The 21,099-nt window shown below is 36.3% G+C and overlaps 1 protein-coding gene and 1 long non-coding RNA gene across 2 annotated transcripts; one reads left to right on the top strand and one right to left on the bottom strand.

Moving 5' to 3' along the window:
* Window positions 1-1,690: 1,690 nt before the first annotated feature.
* LOC145237874 (uncharacterized) lies at window positions 1,691-17,846 on the top strand. The gene is made up of 33 exons (XM_080100863.1): window positions 1,691-1,763; window positions 2,959-3,390; window positions 3,460-3,741; window positions 3,812-3,926; window positions 3,988-4,187; window positions 4,255-4,563; window positions 4,636-4,827; window positions 5,786-5,845; window positions 6,010-6,153; window positions 6,274-6,512; window positions 6,571-6,747; window positions 7,160-7,391; window positions 7,561-7,648; window positions 7,718-7,849; window positions 7,903-8,040; window positions 8,110-8,213; window positions 8,275-8,347; window positions 8,554-8,624; window positions 8,699-8,829; window positions 9,520-9,616; window positions 9,810-9,883; window positions 10,142-10,276; window positions 11,046-11,180; window positions 11,666-11,808; window positions 12,065-12,200; window positions 12,774-12,877; window positions 14,366-14,478; window positions 14,828-14,907; window positions 15,827-15,952; window positions 16,047-16,187; window positions 16,641-16,774; window positions 17,210-17,345; window positions 17,440-17,846. The coding sequence occupies exons 1-33, from the start codon at window positions 1,691-1,693 to the stop codon at window positions 17,509-17,511; spliced, it is 4,818 nt and encodes a 1,605-aa protein (XP_079956989.1). The 3' UTR covers window positions 17,512-17,846.
* A 206-nt stretch (window positions 17,847-18,052) lies between these two features.
* Window positions 18,053-20,065, bottom strand: LOC145237147 (uncharacterized). Its single transcript, XR_013861958.1, has 2 exons — window positions 19,923-20,065; window positions 18,053-19,765 (listed from the first exon to the last, which is right to left on the bottom strand). It is a non-coding gene; the product is annotated as an uncharacterized LOC145237147 (long non-coding RNA).
* Window positions 20,066-21,099: the final 1,034 nt, after the last annotated feature.

Consider the following 21,099-nt stretch of genomic DNA (forward strand, 5'->3'; position numbering starts at 1 on the left):
AGATATGAAATAATGATTTATTTGCCATGGTCCAATCAAAGGCAGCGAAGGATCCAGGCGGCTGCGAAGTCATGAGACGTGTATGTTATTTCACATAAGCTCATCACGTAAAGTTACTGTCGTCACTAGGTGATGATAACGAGAAGTTTTCCTACCATTTTTCTGATTTTGAATCTTAACGTGTAAATAGCTTTCAAATCAAAGGTTTGGTTTATAAAAAAATGTTTATTTACATTGAATACTAACAGATGTGTAACTTATTGCTTGCCAGAAAAAAAACGTACTTGCAACGTAATAAATCGCACAGAGAGTGTTGCAAGGGCGTACACAAATCGAAATAAGTGTTGTGTTTTTCATTTTTAGTATGTTTACCCGTTTTTAATTCTACCTTCTGTAGTAAGGTGTAATTTATGAACTAAAGGTATTTGCATCATGCTGAGGTAGTTTGGAACCACGACGGAATTGCCCGGAAAATACACGCATAACTGAATAAATAGCGCCAACTAGTGACATTAAATTATACATGTATCAAAATTTTAAGGACAATAAGACTGTTGTTGTGACCGTCAGTCAATGTTATGAACATTTGCTTTACCGAATGAAGGTACATCTATGTAAATTTTATTGCACAGATGCACATTTTTAATACAACACCTTATTGCCAAACGTTTTAAACACATGCACTAAGATAATAAATACAAATTCGAAAACTTGCACTAAATATACTCCTAAACAGCAAGCGTAGGCTACAGGGTGTGGACACATTGCAGAGAATTATATGACAACCGATACGTAACGAAATACACGTTTCATCTCAATTTAGTAACTTAGTAGAAGTTAAAATGACGTTAACTTGTTGTCGATTCTTTGTTTCAGGAAAGTTTCTCCTTTACCTGGTTGCAATGTGAAGTCGTACAACAACAAAAACTATAATGTAGGTGGCAGCGATGAAGAGTTTTTACGCTTTAAACAAAACAAACTTTTTTATGTTAAAAAATGTTGATTCTGCTAAAAAAATATACAGCTAAGTTAAATACAGACTACATTTGTTATGCTGCAACATTTAAGTCTAAGGGTAATCATGACCGTAAAAGACCTTTTGTTTTCGGTTACCACGATCAGTCACACAGTGCGCGTGATGACGCATTATGACGGAAATTGCGTTAAACGTGGAGTGCGTGTGCGTTTCTTATACATCTACACTTTAGTTAGTTTCCTACTAACAGTGACTTACTGTGAAGTAAAGGAGTTGAATATAAGATAAACAGAAAAACTGTTGGAGGGTTAGAACATATTTCAGTATACAAGTGTTATACCATTGAAATTGATGCCAAAAATGGTTGCCTCATATAGCTGACTAATGGCCGAGTTTGTATGTGCGTTTAAAACCACTGTTTTATTGATCTTTTAGCACGTAATTTTTAAAAGCAAGTAAAAAGATGGTTTTTCCATAGACATGTTTTATTAAAGTTAGTTGTTTGATGAGTTTCTACGTGACATTAATAACCCGAGTAAACGTCGCGCGAAAGAACGAGATTTAACATACCTTACAGAATTCATTTCAATATGTTTGGTCAAAACACATCCTTGTTAAAAGTGTTTTTTGACATACAGATATTTATTCAGCAAATAAACTGCAATTTCTTTTGGATGTGTTGTGTTGCGAGATTAAATTTATTTTTGACCTAAAATGCTTGGGCTTACTTTGATGTTTGTAGTTTTCTCTGCAAATCAGTGTAGCATCGGTCTGGCATCAGCACAGGGTAAGTGTTATATTGGTTTGTTATTTCAGTAATGTACAATCTTCTCATTATTGCCGTCCGCATTACACGTTTTTGTTTTCCCAAATGTCCCCAGTCTGTCGAAATTTATTTTTATGGAGTCAAGATTTTTGATAAAGCCTACTTTATCTGCAAATATGTGTTTAGTTTATTTCACTTAGTTAAAGAACGCTTAGCGACACATAGAACGTTGAAAGGTTATAGAGATCCCAAAATAGATGGTTTAGCGCAGGGGTCGGCAACCTTATTCCTACTGCGGACCGTTTTTGAAACTGAAATTTTATCGCGGACCGTCTTTTAAAAAACTAGAATCATTTAACATGTAAAACGCTTAAATTAGTTGATCATCCCCGGGATACATGGGCAAAATGATTTAAAGCATTTAACCTAAAAATTTATACGGCCCGGTAACGAACTCGTCGCGGACCGGTACCGGGCCGCGGCCCGGCGGTTGCCGACCACTGGTTTAGCGCACTGTTAGTAAAACACGTCTGGGGGAAAACGTTGGAGGCACCAGTTGAGGGCCCTACCCCTAGAAGCTAGCAATCCGTGATAGGAAAGTGGGTGGATTGCTACCAGATAAAAAAAAAATCACCCATAGAAACCCAATTAGATTCGTTGGCCATCAAACTTCTGTTTGTTATCTTACAAAATATTATCGGTCGCAGGTTGTGCACTCGTGTTTTTTTTTGCACGGTGATATTGATCAAGCGACCAATCAAGGAAATAAAATAAACTTTAACAAATCTCTTTTTTTACCGACGTAGGCATGGTACTATAAAGCAAACCACTGAACAGTGTATAGCATCTGCAAATATACGAAAGAACTGCACAATGGCAAATTTAAATTAGAGTGTGTGTGTTCAAATGGCAATGTGTCTAAAACACAAAAACGATTTTTTGGCATAAAAGATGAAAAAAAGTTAAATGTTGAAACAAACACACATCGGTTACGTACAAGTACTGACAATTGATGGTGTTTTAAGCCGCGAAGAAGCTTGTCTTCTGACTGTTCAATCGGTAAATTTTACCGGGTAAAATTCACAGTACAGTTGCAATAGTACAGGTACAGCAGTACGTTCTCTGGAACTTTATTTAACATGGCGCGATGACAATATATGTCAACCACTGTTTTTGCAAACAAAATATAACCTATGTTTATTTATTTTTTGTTAAGGACTCTTTGCGGTTACTTCTGTCGAAAATTATGGCTTGTATTTCTTCAACAAATCCTTGTCGAAAACCAAGGCTAGCTCGGAGTGTGGACGTCAAGAATCCTACCTCGTTCGAATAAAAACTCAGAGAATACAAACAGCGATAGAAGATGTTATTCGTCCTTTGGTAAACTATACCGAGGCGACTGCACCGGCAAACAGGTTCTTTTCAAGTTATTGGTGTGGAGCATCAGACCCGCGTGCCAGTACTACAGCCGTCTGGGATGACTCCACCCCTTTTACTTACGCAAACTGGTATGGAGGGGAACCAAATTCTGAAAACGAAAGGTGCGTGATCGTTTGCGCTGTTAACACATATGGAGACCGTCAGAATTTATTGGGAAAGTGGCTGGATTTTTCTTGCTCTTATGAACTAAAGTACATTTGTCAAAAAGGTAAATATTTTCGAAAAAAACTAAACCAATTTGCTGCTGTAAATTTAATAGTGTGCTTCCTCTTTGCAGAGTTACTTGTGAAAGATTTCACAGATGTGGTAGCTGAAAAATTTACTCAAGTGTTTTTCTCGGGAAAGGCATGGTTTGTTGGAACTATTCAGGCTACTGTTCTCCATGCCAACACAACCACCAGTAAAAATAATTTGGCATTGCCATCGGGGACACACATATTTAATTATTCCATTGCTGTTCAATCTATCAGTGATGCTGGAAACTATTCATTGACTCTAACTGGGAGACTTTCTTTTTCATCATCACCAGTTTCAAAATCAGTGGCTTATTCTGTTTATGGTATGTGTGTGGGATGTTAGCTTTATTGGCATAATTTCTTTTTTATAAAAAAAACAACTTAATGTTCTAGTGCCAACAAACATTTCTTTGACTGCTTCCAACATCACTGTTGGAAAAAATAGAACTAATGTCTTTATTGATTGTGTTTCATTTGGTTACAGTATTCCATCAGCTTTTTGGTACAAGTAAGTATCATCTGTGTTGCTCAAAATTCATTTTTGTGATTTGCATTGATTTTATATGCAGAGGATCAACTCAATTACCACAGTGGTCTTCCTCACCTGTGTTTCAAAGTGTGACAACTTCAAGATATTCTGTAGTTTCTAGGCTGAGTCTTAGTAATGCTACAAGAGCAGATTCAGGAATGTATGTATGCAAAGCCAAAAATTTTGTTGGATCTAATTCCACTGCTGTAAGGAAGGCAGAAGCAAAAGCTCATGTTTTTGGTAAATGTGTTTTTTATAGAGTTTATATGTAAGCATTCAATACTAAGTGGCACTTTTTATTTTTCAGTTGAGTATGCACCAATTTTCAATTTTTCCGTTCCCCAAAACAGGAAAGATGTCCCTTTTTCCAAACAACTAAACCTAAGCTGCACATTTCATGGTGAACCTTTGCCAACAATCCACTGGAGTGTTAATGGCATAAATGTTGCAGCAGGCAACCCCGGGATGCCTATTTACACACTTATGAACCACCAGGGCTATCAAACAACATCCATGATTCTCATGTACAATTCTGTTATTGTGGGCTCAAAAGCAAATGTGTCATGTTATTCAAAGAATGTGTATGGAACAACTGCTCCAGTATATTTTACATTAGGTATAAAATGTAAAACTGACTTGCTTAGAAATATTGTAACTTCAAATTACTTTCTGATTTCTGTTTTTGTAGATTTGGACTATTTTAATGCAAATTATTACTGGTTTGCTCAAATTAAAATAAATTTTACAAATGCCAGGAGGGTGTGCCAAAAATATGTGGGAGATCTGGCAATTATAACAGATAATAATACTCAGCAGTTTGTCCAAAACAAAGGAACGTTTTATGCTAATCGTGATGGGTGGATGACAGATACTAAATCAGGTTTGGTTTATAAAATAATTGACTTCCAGCATAATAACTGATAGTTGTAAATAACATGTTCATTATAGAGCAAAAAAGTGCATTTTTCTCATAATAATTACGGTCCAAATCCAAAGAGTGGCATGTTTTATATTGTCTCTGTTTTTTACCACTGTGTTTGTTTTTCAATAAAAAGTACAGCAAAACAGCTTAAGTTGGTTGTGTAATTACAACTTGTTACATTAGCTTTTCATGTTGTAAATCAGGATTTTGTGGGGCGTCAAGGGTTTTATAAAATAAAATTCGTAGTGACCTCAAGTGCAAACATAGTGTAACAACAGCCAAATTGTACAACAAGTATCAAATTGTTAGTATTTATTTAAGGATTCCACAACCTGGGGTCACGAATACAAAGTGATGCGGCAGAACACTCAGTAACTAATCCTATGCATATCCTACTTACTTACAAAAGTGGAAAGTGCATAAGTTTCTGTGAACCTTTTGCTAACCATCAGTAAATATTATGTCATAAATAATGTAATGAATACAATACTCTAATACCTTTTTTTGAAAAAAAGCTACAGTGTAACTCACAGGTATTTCCCCACTGTCCTAGTTCATTGAAACTGTGATTCCCAACTTGTGGTACGTAAAGTCCTTCAAATACATTTTTTTGACAATACGCTGTACAGTGTTTACATTTTTGTTTTTGTTGCTGAAATATGATCATCAGTGCAAAATCACCATGACATTGTTTCCTTTTTTTAGTTCGTTATGTTTGCCTCTATTAATTGTATATTAATTGTCTGCAATTTTTAAGACATCTATCATTATGACACACTTGTTTGCAAGTATCAAATACACTGTTGGGAACTACTGACAAATAAAATCTGATGCAGTAGTGTAATCAAACTGCTTTCTTTTAGATTTTTTGCATGATAAAAAAATAAAACTGTTTTAATGCAATTTTGTTTTACAGCCTTTATAGGAGCTGAGCATAGGAATAGTAATTTGGTTTGGTTTGATGGCACACCACTAGGTAATTATTCAACTTATAAAAGATACAAATAAAAAGTTAGCCAATATTAGGTTTTTGACAATTTTTGCGAAACTAGTTTCATTTTCAACTTTTGGTTTATTTGACTAAATTATGTGCACAACTTTATTTTTATGGTGCCTTCCCAGTCTATAATTCTTTTTCAGATCAGACATTTACACAATGGTCTAAAGGAGAACCAAAAGGCTTCCACTGTGTATTTCTTTCAAACAGAGATAACGACAACCCAAGATTTTCATGGCGAACTGGCTATTGTACCAACAAACGTCACTTTGTTTGTCAGATTAAAGGTAGTGGTTCGAAACTGAAATAAAATACCCGATTACATGCTGTAAAGTGTAAATCATGATTATTTTCCTTTAGATGACTTAATTGGTTTTCTTATACATGACACTTGCTTTTATTTTAAGCTCAACCTGTTACATTTTTACCATCACATCCTGTAAGTTGTGCTGCAAATCAACTTTCAATTAGATGGAAAGACATGACAGCTTTTACTGGTAGAATTACTTTTAACTTGCTTGCAATCACGTATGCCTCAGAAGGGATCCAAACAATTTACAATAAGACAGAAACAATCCAATCTACTGGAAATCATGAATACCAAACTTTGTTAGGTAATTTAAAAACACAGGATTATCACATACAGGTAATTTCACATTGTAAGATTTATTTGTACTCATTGACTTATGCTTGATCATGCTTAGGTGGTTTTGTTTCCACAAATATGGAATTTTCCTGTGCCTATGGAGACAGTTTTGCCAACCAGAATATCTCTTGCTGACAAAGCTAAAAACCTTTCTCTGACATTGAATACACAAACATGTGTGATCACATGGATGTGGCCAACAAACATTAACAAGATAGAAATTACAGGATACAAGGTAGGTTGTTAGGTCATTTTACTACTGTTGTCAAATTAGGTTGACTGCTTTTCTGCTGGGAAATAACAAAGTGAGGATGTTCTGGATGTATCAATTTAGTTTGTGAGTACAGCACTAAATACTGATGATAGTGTCCCTGTTTGTGATTGTTAATGCAACAAGACTTCACAGTAAGGACAATCACATTTATCAAATGCACACACAAAAAATGGAGAGAAGGGTATTGCAATATCACAATTGTTTCATGGGATATGGGTCTTTAACAGATCTATGTCAACCATTTCTGTGTTAAAAGAAAAACTTATGTTGAACTTCTGTATTTCAGCATCATCACATAATGATTCCACTTTTCACTTGCTTATATATTTGGTTGAAAATGATATTTTAATGAAATGTTTATGAATTTTAACAGCTGAACATAACAAAAAAACTGAGTTTGTTTGCATCCAACTCCTCATCACTTGCAACATGGCAAGAGCAGCAAATTTTTAATGTATCTATGAAAAACATAACGGATCTGAACCACAGTCACAATGTTACTATGTTGCCAAATCAAATGCTTTCTATAACTTTACAAGTAATGACTTGTTCCAGTGATGGAGTGCCAGTGTTTGCACACAGAAATTGTGCAACTTCACCAAAAGGTTTTTTAATTTTGTTTTATTTAGCCCAAGTGGTGTGCTTGCTACTTTAATAAATCTTTATTTTCCAGTGAAACATAGTACTTTAAGCACCATTTTGGTACTAACTTCTTGCACATAAAAATATGAATAAATATTTATTGAAACAAATAACTTAAAATATTTTTTGCAGAACCAGATTTTGTTCCTTCAATGAAAAGATCCAATTCTGCATTATCAGTAATTGTTTCTCCTGTGAATGAAATTAATGGACCTGTCAGGTATTTAAAAGTTGCTTTCTCATAATATTTGTGGCTTGTAAATATAAAATCAGCTTACATTTTATTAAGCTGCTACTTTGTTGTTGGTATGGATGCTGAAAGTACAAACAACTCATTGCAACAAATACTTACTTGGACAGAGTTACAAAGTGTTTTATTAGGAAACATCCCTTATTGGCATTGTGCTTTTGCTATACCAAGGCAAGTTTATTATGTTAGTGCTTACACATCATTTTAAAACAGTTTTCTTGTAGATTTACAGGTGATCCTGTCACAAAAATTATTGGGGACAAATCAATTTCAACGTGTGGTGTCAAAACTGACTTTAACTCCAACCTTATGGAGACACACACATGCAAAAATCCAACTTTGACCCAAAACAAGTTGTACAAGTTTGTATTTTTGAATATTATTCTACCTAGTAAGTTATATTGTATTGTCTGACCAATTCATATATGTAGGTTTATGGTAATCACCACAACTGCAGTGGAAAGTTCTGTTGCAGTTAAAGCGAGTCCTTTTGTTGAAATAAGTGCAAATATCATGAGTCCTTCAATGCCCATAGGTTAGTAATGCTCCATAAACTTATGTAAGCTAAATACGTCGTTAAAACATTTATTTTTCAGGGCTAATTGTAGGAATTTCCATTGGTGTCTTCTTACTTATGCTTATTATTATTGTAGCATTGATTTTTTTAAGGTGAGTTTTAGTTTAATTTATTTTTACATATATATATTGTAGATATTGTGGGATCGTTTCATTCTTGAATGTGGTGTCTTTGGTTGGTTGATTCTTGGAAAATAGTTAACTAAACATAATCTCCTTGCTTAAAGAAAGATGGTTGTTGACTGTTTAGGCAGACCAACCTGATTTATTAACACTCTATTCCTATTTGTTTTTGGTAGGAGACGAAAATCTTCCAAAACACCAAACAATATCATTGCCCTTGACAATAGAAACCAAGACCGTTCTGACGGTAAGACTCGTCACAAAAATGGCCTTTTACCGTTTTTCTAAATTGACTGAAATGCTCTTTACTTCCGCATTTAGAATTGCAACCAAACGAAACGTTGTATGAGAATGTGTCATCTGACATCGGTCGACCTATTGCACTTTCTAAATTACTGGACAGATATAACACCTATTCACGCGATGCCGTGACCTACAATACCCAATTTAAGGTAAAACTTTCGTGTTGTTCATTCAACATGCGTCGTTTCCTTATTATTGTGTTATGTCAACTTTTAATCACGTAGTAACTAATAAACAAAAGTGTGTGCATGGTTATACTTAATATACAATTGAAAACTAGTGATGCACCGAAGTTTCGGTTGGCCGAAACATTTCGGCCGAATAAGCTGTTTTTCGATGTTTCGGTTTCGGCCCGAACTTTTTTGAAAATTCGGCCGAAACCGAACTTTTTGATTGCATGGAATTAATACCCAAACTTTCATTTTCGCCAATACGAAACATCATAAATTAACTATTTGTTGTATCTATAAAATACTTGCTACATTGTCTGCGAAATATTACAAGTTTTGTGAAGTATTCGCACTGTAAAAGTAGTTTTGGCTTTTCATAATTGAGTTCACTTGCATCAACAACACACGGTTCAGTTAAAAACACCCATAAGAAATGCGGTTTTAGGTTCGGCCTGATTCGGCCGAATTTATTCGGCCTCGTGGCCGAATATTGGGTTTCGGCCCGAACCTTTTTAGGCGGGTTCGGTGCATCACTATTGAAAACCATAACTTGGACTATTTAATGTGTACGTATGTTCGTTTACTGCTGTGAATTATGCTCTTTGTGGTTGTCCTGTTATCTTTTGTGTGTAGTCGTTAATTTTGCATGTACCCATTCTTTCCCGTTAGGAGTTGAAGGAAGCCCAAGATAGAATGTCACTGGATCAAAGCGTCGCAACCGATACACGGAACAAGGAGAGAAACCGATACAAAAATATTCTTCCGTGTGAGTTCAATCTCTTATTGTGTAGTCTTGGTTATAAATACATCCAGCAAATATCCTTTGTATATTCACATTAATATCACTTACCACTATGGCATTCGACAAATACATTTAAACAGTAAAAACACAAAATCAGGTGATTGCCTTTTGTAAGATAATTGCAGTAGTGGTTTACCCGTTTCCAACTTTTTTACAGATGACTTTAATCGTGTGAAGCTTAAGGGCGGAAATCCGGAAAACAACGACTACATTAATGCCTCTTACATCAATGTAAGTTTCTCGTTTGTAAGTGAATTCTGCGTAATATACGCAACTAGCAGTGGTATAGCACTTCTGTGCAAATATGAATTTGAACTTAAATAACAAACAGTGGATTTAAATCATTGTTTCCTTGCATGGTGGGGTGATTTAATCTTCCCCATTCATTCTATTGTCTGCAATCGGTTATATAGTTAAACGAATAGTATTTTGGTTAACTTAAGAAATCTTCTGGAAAATTATACATACTTCCTTGTATGTGTTGCACAGGGTTACAATGGAAATGTCAAGTTTATAGCAGCACAAGGACCTCGTCCCGTCACTGTTCAACATTTCTGGCAAATGATTTGGGAACAAAACTGCAAGACAATTGTAATGCTGACAAACGTTTTAGAAAAAACAAAGGTAATACAGTGTTATAGCCCAGTGCTCTTCAACCTTTTTTGGTCTGGTGAACCCTTAGAGTTGTTGTGACGAACTCATGCACCCTGTTTACTTAAAATCAAAACTTTTGACGAAAACATTTTTGATCAAAAACTTTTGCCGTTAATTAATGTGAATCTGCACGGTGCGCAAAGCGTCTTTTGAAGTAGATATTCCTCGACTGCACTGAAAGTGTTAGACATCAACATTTTTTAAAAATAAAAGGTTCATTTATATATCAATTGAAACCTACACCCTAATATCCTGAAGGTCAAATATTAATGGTTCATTAAAAGTTTGTGATGCACCCTTGTATACCCTTTCGTACTGGTGCACCCCATGCATATTTTGGTGCACCGTGCACACCGGTTGAAGAGCACTGTTATAGCCTACCAATGAAATAGAGCACACCAAAGCAAGCGACGTTTTGTTTGCTTGTCCTCGTTTTTAGGTATTGTGGTGTGTATCTTATTGCTTAAATCAACACAAGATCTCAAATTAATTTATTGTCCTGATCTAAATTAAAATATAGTTTTGGGACATTAATTCGGCCCGAGGGGTAACATATTTAAGCCAAACTAATACCCGAAATTTATGTCAAAAAAGGAAAATTACAATGAAATATACTAGAGTAATTCCGACCTCCCGAATCTGAACCGCCTTTTTTTCAAAACATCAGTTTACCCCATGAACAGCTCTGATCTTATGTATCTTTATGGCGCACTGCAAAAATATATATTTGGTGTCACAGCAAAAGTGCGAGAAATATTGGCCTGAACCCAACGAAAATCTTCGTTTCGGGAAATACGCAGTGAAGACAGACCAGGAAGAAAGTTATGGCAGCTACATCGTTCGTTCCATATCCATCACCAGAAGCGACTTATCGGTAATTTCAGTGCTGCTATATTTTACTTTGCGTACTGGGTTAGATTAAAATATACTCAAGTTTTTAACGACCCAACATTTACCACAATATGTGTGTTTAAAATATTTTAACTTTTGTTACGTAATTATATAGTATTGTGACGCCATATTTTTTGCCCTTAACCATTGCTCTTCTGTTTTACCATATTTGATATTTACTCAAACAGCAAACAGTGTGTAGTTATGTTTGTACAAGTTGTCTTGACCTCATGCACGAGCTGTTGTGATAGCGTCGTTTGTCATAGAATATGACACATAGGGTCATTGCACGTGCACTGAAACCCCCATTGGAAAGTTTGTAACACTGTAATGCCTTATGGGTGTAAAACGTTTTTTTCCTGAAACCTGGAAAATCCCTACGGGCGGTTGTACACATTGAACAATTAGTAGCTTCACGTAGAGTAAAGAAAATACACCAACTGACGCTTTATTGTGTCGGGTGCACAGGAATGCCGCTACGTGACTCACTACCACTTTGCTGCCTGGCCCGACCACGGAGTTCCTGTTTGCACGACTGGATTGCTTCGGTTTCATCGCGTCATTAAACAATCGCAATCTGAAGACAGTTCACCGATACTTGTTCACTGCAGGTGGAAATGCTTTTGTTTTTTTAATCGATTTATATGTTTCTATAGTGGTATACGACATAAGGTTATTGATCGATCATTATGTAACATGACTCTTTCCGAATACTATTGTTTCAAACTAGACATAACTTTATTGACTTCCCCGACCTTCCAAAGCAATATCTGAAACCTTTATTGCCTAATTTTGTTTACTCACTGAAAACAAAATCTTGTATACTTGACACCATAACTCTTTGTACTAATGCATTTTACTATGTAGCGCTGGTGTTGGTCGGACTGGAACTTACATAGGCTTGGACATTTTGGAACAACAAATGATTGCAGAGGGTAGAGTGGATGTATTCAGCACTGTACTGAATATGCGTCGACAGAGAATGGACATGGTGCAAAACATTGTAAGTGTATGAAAGGGAGGTTAGCAATGAACAATAACGCAGTAGGTGGAGTTTTACCAAATGTAGGTGTATGTGCCTACTTTTTGATCTGACCAACATATCCGGAACAACAAATAACGTTAGTTTTACCTCACTAGAGTTTAATACTATCTATCTCCATGTAGTGTCTATCAATGTATTGACCCTTGTCTGCAGCAAATCTTAGTCTTGGGTTTAAAAATGCTATACTGAAATATTTAAATTTAAATACACCAATTGTCAGTTTAAAATATAAGGGACTCAGTTATCCTTGAAATACTTGTGAGCAATACCTAAACGGGAATTGTGTATGGGTTATCGTAGTGCTAATAAATTACCAAAGTAAGTCTAGTTTCAATTACTTGGTAAGCAGTCTATGTAAAGTTGGATTGTTATCAGGGTTTAAATGTTCTTGTTTCGTTCATTTTCAGTCGTTTTTTGGCGTCACTTGATTGGTTGACATAATCTAGTAAAAACATCACGGTTCGAGAAAATACTGAATATCACCTTTTTCTAAGCACTTTTTGTGTCTTAAACGGACAATTTTCTTTGCAGAATCAGTTTATTCTCATGCACAAGCTGATTGTTGAGATTCACACTACGGGCGACACAGACCTTCCTTGCGACATTTTTGCAGAGCACTGTTCCCGTCAACAAACGTAAATCTTTTCTATTTTAGAAAATTTTGTCCTAGACCGGATATGTTAGGCTCCAGGGGAACATGTTTTTTTCATCAAACTTTTAGGTTAACTTATGTTGTTGATAAAGATATGAACCAAAAGGTTTTTATTTCCCCTTTGAAACATCAGCCAACATTGGCATTAATTATGGGTCCCCTTCCTTGAAGGGGACACATCTTGATTTTACTCGATTTCTTTTTTTTTTCTTTTTCTTTTTTTTCTTCCCTGAAGTTTGTCCACCCCTTTTTGCCCTGAAATGTTTGATGGATTTGGATGAAACTTTCACAGATGGTAGATATAGTTATGTAGATGTGCCATCTGCTTCGTTTGTCATGATAACCCCAGTATTTACCCTGCTAGCCCCAAAAATGTAAAATGTGGTTTGTGCGCACCACAAACGTTAGTTTTGTGTGATGTTATAAAGGCAAATATATTCATTCCTAGTGTTTGTGGGTTGCTTGGTGGATGTTTATGCAGTTGACTAACAGCCTTATGACGTCAGAGGCTGTGGATTGGGTTATTGTGATTTGATATTTTTTTAGTTTTGGAGTAGAGACCAATTATTTACCCGCTAGCCCCCTAAAAAAGGGGAATTTTTTAAACAATGTCTGAATTGGATAAAATTTGGAAAGCTTGTAGAGTATGCCATTTTTGGTGTTGATTCTTGTGTTCTGCCCTGTAGCCCAAACCATTACACCTGGCCCCCCCAAAAAAGGACAATTTTTTAAACAATGTCTGAATTGAATAAAACTTGGGCAGCTTGTAGTGGGTGCTATCTATGGTTGTTGATTGTTGTTTTCCAACCTGTAGCCCCAACATTTACCCCACTAGCCCCCGATGGGTGAATTTTTTTAACAAAGTCTGAATTGAATGAAATTAGGACAGCTTGTGCCATTTTCCAATAATAGCAGCTGATTGTTGTGTTTTAGTCTAATTTTTCGCTATTTACCCCTTCATTTTTCAGATAGAACATACAATAGAAAAACCTTTAAAAATACCCAAATGGAAGAAAATTTAGATAGTTTGTACTCCACATAGCATGTTTGTTTATGCTCAGTACCAATCATTGTGTTTGACCTTACAATACCAAACTTTCACATGGTTATTTCTTGAAATGCATTATTTACAACTTTGCATGTGTGGGGACCCATGAGTTTCTGCCTGTAGAAACAACTAATGTTATAAAAGACACTGTGTGATATGGGACCCAACATAAAATAAGTGTAGGGAATATATTATTTTTTTCAAATAGGTTATAGTGTATATGCAAGGGCAATATGTGCTAAGCCACCCTTCTAGTTTGGACATACAATAGGGCTCATTCTGGTGTATTTGACCAATCACATATGAATCGTTACTTGAAATCTAAAATATTACCATTTTAGAATGTATATTGAAAAAATGTATCAAAAAACTATTTGCTACTAAACGCAATTGGTGATTACTAATCATCATCTGTTTTAAAAGTCTCAAAAAGGAATTCGAATGGTTAAATCTGATCCCTCCCCTGGAAACTTCGCAGTCGAGGGCATGCCAATCCGCAAATCGACAATCATGCAGAGATGACACGGTTCTGCCTTGTAAGTTTGTTGGTTTTTTTCTACTTTGGTGGGACAGTATCAACCTAGTCTTACTCAATAACGCGAGAGCTTAGAAAAAGAAAGTTCTCGTATGATCGGTTTAATCTTATAATCGAGAGTTTAATTTCTGTTCTAAAATTACATTAAAATGTCAATGTAAACGGTATTTTAGCAAACTAAATTTGTAGAGGGGGAATTAGATTTTAATATCGACTAAAAGGGGGCACAGGACAAAAAAGTTGAGAACCACTGGTCTATATCATGGGCTGTGTACACATGAGACCTTTTTCCAGAAACTAAATTATGCTTTTAATGCCCGAAACACCAATTTCAAATGTTTTTTTTACAGATAATAGGTCACTGGTGACTTTAAGTGGAAACGCAGCAAGCTTGTATGAGAACGTCTTTATCAATGCATCATTTGTCCAGGTAAGTTGTGGTGTCTCAGGAAAAGGCAAATATTAGGAAACTTTAGTGAAAACTGTTATAGCTTTGTCAACATTTGTATCTTTCCTCCTAAACTTGACCCAGTGGTAATTTGAATCATGTACTGCACAAATTATCTCGAATTGTAAATTGTGCAAATAGCAAATTGCAAAAGCTACTAATTTTACCCAACGACATGTCGAATTGAACTTATTCGTGCCTGGTGTTAATCGATTTTCAGAAGAATTCATTTGAGCAAACCTTACAATGCAACCCGCCAAACTTTTGCACGTAAACTGGTCGTGCAACGCATTATCGCTTGATTTCGTCAATGCTTTCATGCGTTGTTCAAAAACCTGTCGATTTTGAAAGGTCCAAACACTCTACTCCAACTATACGTATAACTAAGAATAGAAAAGCATTTTCCATGTAACGAAATCAGTCGATAAAATCTTGGAATATATATATTTCGCCTAATGGCATCTTCAGTTCCTATAAAAACCACAAGATAATACATCAATAAAAGGGAAAAGAAAGTAAAAACACAACAAAACAAAGTGCGACGAAAACACTAAACTGAAAACAGAACACCACAGACATAGCTGACACTGCCGCTTTCGAATTGGTTTGTCAAGCAACGTTAGACTGCTGACCCAACAGCGAGCCACGTCTTATCTTTGTCAGGCGCGCACGGCAAAGCTTTGGGCACAAAGGCGCAGATAAAATAGAAACACCTGGCAATGTAAAATAGGCAACAGCAGGAGAATAGAAATCGAGCATTTGTTGGTGCAGCATATGCAACAGGGCGCACACTAGCGGATTTGGGGCAATAACATTTTTACGTAGGCACGATCCTCACACCTAATCGAATTTAAACTTCAATTTGTTTACCGGATAATAAAACTTTGTTCATGTTGTTTAGGACTATGAAGGAGCTAATTCAATAATCGTCACACAAGGACCGTTGTCGTCCAACATTAACCAGTTCTGGCAGATGGTATGCGATCACAACGCAGCTGCGATTGTCATGTTGACTTCTGTGGACAATGTAAGGTTTTAAAGAATAACAATTTATTTTCTCTGTCGGAATCGTTGCACGACAGAAATCACATCGATTTTTGTGACTCGAGTTTTGTTATTAGGACCAAAGTTGTGGATATTGGACAGAAAAGTTGAACTCCCCGCTTCAGTTGAATTACATCAATGTGACTATGACTGCAAAATCTGACTTAGGTCAGGATATTACAAGACGGGAGTTTTACGTCGAGGAAGTTGAAGGCTCTGTAAGTTTGATTTATTATTGTTAGTGACACATTCGGATACCCATCGAATTTGACCTACCTGTTTTGGCGACGATGTTAATTTTTTGGTCAAATCCGAGCATTGCTTATATAAAACCAAGTACATTGGTTCTACAATGTAACCTAAGGCACCAGGCAACCCATTACGTATTTGTCCAACGCCACCAAGAGAAACAAAGAAGTTTCTAAACCAACTACCGACATCCTATTTTTGGTAACTGAATGATAATCTGAAACCGAAAAATGTGCGCAGGCTTTTCCTGCATTTAATCAAGTCATATAAATAATGGCGTGGAATTTCGGTAAACAATAAGAACTATCTATCAAGCTCGTCTTTACAATGAAACCCATTCGTTTGTTTCTCACTACTATAAATAAAACAATGACATGAAAAACGAAGGTATCGGTTCAAACCGATTGTTTATTGTAACACAGGTTTCAGTAACGCATCTTCAATGTGACGTAAGCAAGCAGGGTGACGAAAGCACGGTGGTTGAACGTTTCCTTGAACTCGTTTCTCAAGCTCATTCCTTGAGGCAAGAAAAACGTCCGATAGTTGTTCATTGCAGGTGAACTACTATATACTTCTGTGCTAGTTGTCACAATGTTAACTATTGTCATTTTTCTATTTAGTTTGTTTTTCGCCCAAACGCTTTAAGGTTCGATTGAAACGGTATCGATAGAAAGAATAAAACAAATCGATCTTTGCCCAAGTGCTGTACGCATAGTTCCGGGCTATATTTAAACTTATACTTGCTACTAGGCCAGGGCTTGAAAGAATATGTTAAAAATCTCCTAGCTCGAGTCTCATTTCAACCAAGAAGGTTGTCGTTTGAATGTAGTCACGTCATCATTCCATTGCACTTCAAAAATTAATAACAATCAAAATCAATAACGTGACGCAAAGCGTCAAGTATAAGTAACAACGCAAGACTCTTCAAAACTTTTTCTCTTGTGACCATCTACTTGAGGGTGCTTTTTTGTTAAACATCGTAATTTTGTAGAGATGGAGCTGGTCGTTCTGGTATCGTCTGTGCTCTCTTCAACCTTTTGGACCGCTCCAGGATTGAAAACAGAATCGATGTTTTCAAGACAGTGAAAGATTTGAGAGACGCCAGACCTTTTATGGTCCGATCACTGGTAAAAGATATTTTTCCCATTCCTGACATGTATTGGAATGTTATTACATTTATTATCATATATGTAGGCTAATGTTTTTTTACTTGTTTTACAGGCCGACTACTTGCTTTTGTATAAAGCTGCACAAACCCATGTATCCGCCCGAAGTATTTATGCAAACGTTTGATGCTGTTGATATTTTTTACAACAAATCTACAAACTAACTCGAATATATGTAATATTTCGATTTTTGTTGAAAAACTATATTCGCTTTAATTAATTTGATTTTGCTTGGAATCACGTTTTCCGTTGGAAACCCAAAACGGTATGACATACAAAGTTGCATGAAATAACTTTGCATGTAGACGTTTATTTGTGCATCCTGTTGGGCTGGACTTTAATATGTATCCTGTTGGGATAACGTCACTACTTAATTGCTTCCTTTTTCAATGAATATGTATACGTGTTCTCTGTCGTATAATGGATACATATGGCAATTAGCGAATAAATTTAGGGATTGTACGTATATACTTGTGCGCAACGCTCAAATTCGTAAATCCTATCCTATTAATTCCTCACAAATATCATGTGTGAATTTTGGAAGTCTGAACCATCTGGTAATCATGCAGTCTACAGATCACAGCAGGGACGGCCCCTTAAACTTATTGGCGCAGTTCTTAACGCGCCTTTCCTCGCGCTCCAAAACTCCAAGACATGTAGCGCCAAAATAACGAATTCTTTTGTTAATGCAACATGGGCAGATGGTGGCGCTCAAGAGACCATCAGCAAGATATGCACAAAGGCAAAGGCGCCTTCTGCAAAGATGTTTTAATTTAATAACGACAACAGACGAAAGACAACAGTGGCATTTACTCGTACCAAAATATTATAGGACCAGAGTCACATTTATATGCTAGCGATTAGTAGAAGGTCTGTAAATACAGCATCAAATTCAATAAATGTCACCTAACCACATTAGTAGCAAACGGCAAAATGTTAACCAACAATATTCTTACCGCAAAAATAATACAGTTAGGTACAGTAGGAATGCGTAGGTAGGTTGACGGCGGCGGCATCCACTTTTGAATCAAGGTTTCAAGCAAATGCTTTTAACAAGCATTAATCCACCTTATAAATGCGTGCAGCCTCTATAATAGCGGTTCTCGAACCGGGGTCCTCCAAGCGATTTCAGAGGGATCGCAAGGAGCTGGAAGTACGCGTTACAAAAGAGGCGATGATTAGCGCACAGATTATACTATAGGTTTTGTTTCGATACAAGTGCAACAGTGATGTAATACTGGTCAGAAGAATGCAAAATTTAAAGAGGTTGTTTTGCAATTTTTTGCATGAGCCGAAATATAGGCGTATGTAATTTTGGCATGTTCAGCGTACCGCGCAATGCGTAATACACGTGTGGTCCTTCGAATAGCTGATGTCAAATTCAAGGTTAAACAATTTAGGCGTCTATCCAGATTTTGGACTACGAAAACGGTTCGTATTTGACTGATCGATAATATACGGACAAAACAAATCGTGATCGTTATCAATTTCTGATTTAGTGGTACATATTCTTTTCTTGTTGCAGCGTTTCATAGGGTAGCCTGCTAACACCTTACCTCGCGGCAGGCTCTCATTTAGCCAATTTGTAATAGTTGACGCAAAGAGCTAAACTAATGTTTATTAGGCAGGCGAGAGAGGTGTATGGTTTGGACGTAAATTTATTTAAAAATTAGGATAGGAAGTAAGTTTTAAAGTTGGTTTTATTGCATTTTGAATGATAATACCTTACCCCAAAAAATAATCAACATCACAATTTAAGATGATCCGACCGATCACGAACAAGTGTCTTCAGTGATCTTTTAGGTAAAAAAAGTGTCGTTGTTGAAAATGATTTGACCGATACAAGGCGAAGGCATAGCCAGAATCAAATTTCTTGGGGGTCCAATCCTACATTAATGTAGCCAAGTCTATCAGTTGGTTTGAAACACTGCCACATGGTACCTAAAATGTGCATTTTTAACATTTCATGTCCAAGCCCCTTGGTTATAACAATGTCCCGCTGACAAAGCATTATATGTAGGTTACACCTTATATTTGAATATTTCGCTTAGGTGACTAATACACATTCAGTTGCAGCAGACAGCAGTTTGTCATCATTTGCCATAAATCCTACCCATGATTCGAAACAGACGATCACATTTGACAACAAGGAAACTTTAGACTGTGTATGATTCCTACGTATGACTCAAAACAATTACAAAATTGTCCTTCTTAAGGTAAAGCCGTCCTTCTTAAGGTAAACCAAATGTCATGTTGTTGTTGGAGGGAATGACTAAAGTCGCAAGCGCCCCAGCTCCCGCAAAGTGAATAAATTTGCTTGCAAAACCACAAAACAGCGCCAATCCGAGAAGCATTCCTGTCCTGTAGCCGTGTCCCCCTTTCTGTAATATAGAAGTTAGGGTAGATTTCAACATCACAAACTTAAAACAATAAAAGGCATGAAAATCGAGGACATGCATGATGTATGGATGCTAATTTTCATGTAACTGAGCTATTTATATGTTGACAAAAGAATAATTGTTTTGTACAATTTCTTACCATTGTTTCTGATGGAAAATACCACAGAAAAAGTCCCAACACAACTCCTACTCCGATTCCTAGCACAAGTTCAAGAGGTCCGTGAATGATTTTCGCAATGATGTCACATACGTGAAAAAAGCCTTTAAATTATCAAAATACAATGTTTCCTAAAACGCTAAAACGTATGTTGATCTACCTCACCAAAGAAGGCCAAATTAGCTTTTGTGCAAAAACACTGTAATCCCTTTATAATAAGTTGCATTAATCAATCACTTTATAAGCACACGGCCATTAAATGTTTTAAACCAGTGGTCGGCAACCACCGGTCCGCGGTCCGGTGCCGGTCCGCGAGGGGTTCGTTACCGGGCCGCAGAAAAATTTCTGAAGGTTCACATTGTATCAAAGTTTTAATAATTGTAATTAGTTTTCAATGCTGAACATTTGCAGTTTTTTAATACCGGTCCGTGATAAAAACTGCAGTTTCAAACCGGGCCGCAGTACAAAAAAGGTTGCCGACCCCGGTTTTAAACGGGCAGTCGCGTCTAATCTTGTTTACGAGGTTTTGTCAAATCAGCCGGTTGAATACACACAAAACTTTTAAAAATATCATTCCCAGAACCACGTTAAAGCCTGTGATGCCAATAACATCATTTAGAGCAGGGGTCTCCAACACGCGGCCCTCGGGCCACATCTGGCCCGCGAGGCAATTTTCCGTGGCCCGCGGCGCGTTATTAGCAAATGAAAAAATATTATTATTTCGTTAAATTGGACCAACTTTTTTTGTTTTACTCATCCGTCGAGTGTTTAAGAAAGGAAAAGTAATGAAACTTTAACTGGACACACCCATATATCACTATACGTTAAAAAAATGAACCTTTGTGATACATAAATATGATGAAATAATGCGAACTTAGTCTGCTGGTCATCAAGTGTAAATTTAGAAAACCGTTTAGTTCTTGTTTACTGTGTAATTTTATTTTAATGGTTGAGGAACGTTTATGCCTTTGAAGACCAATCAACATTTTATTAACATTTGAGTAGGCCGCCTATACTGTTTTAGGTGCTTAGGACGATTTTTATAAGAAACAGATTGAACTCGCTGTCAAAGATAAATCCAATGCTAAAGCCAATCAAACGCTTTAGCAAAACTAAATCTTAACCTGCTGAAAGTAATTTTCAGTTTTACCACTACAGC

The sequence above is a fragment of the Phallusia mammillata genome, chromosome 7 (assembly GCF_965637545.1).
Source record: "Phallusia mammillata chromosome 7, kaPhaMamm4.hap1.1, whole genome shotgun sequence".
NCBI classification, from domain to species: Eukaryota; Metazoa; Chordata; class Ascidiacea; order Phlebobranchia; family Ascidiidae; genus Phallusia; species Phallusia mammillata.

Excerpts from the sequence above, each read along its gene's own strand:
- LOC145237874 (XM_080100863.1), top strand. The coding sequence starts at position 1,691 with ATGCTTGGGCTTACTTTGATGTTTGTAGTTTTCTCTGCAAATCAGTGT. Across the intron at positions 4,188-4,254 it reads AGCAAAAGCTCATGTTTTTG|TTGAGTATGCACCAATTTTC; the intron begins GTAAATGTGTTT and ends TTTATTTTTCAG. Across the intron at positions 14,908-15,826 it reads TCAATGCATCATTTGTCCAG|GACTATGAAGGAGCTAATTC; the intron begins GTAAGTTGTGGT and ends CATGTTGTTTAG.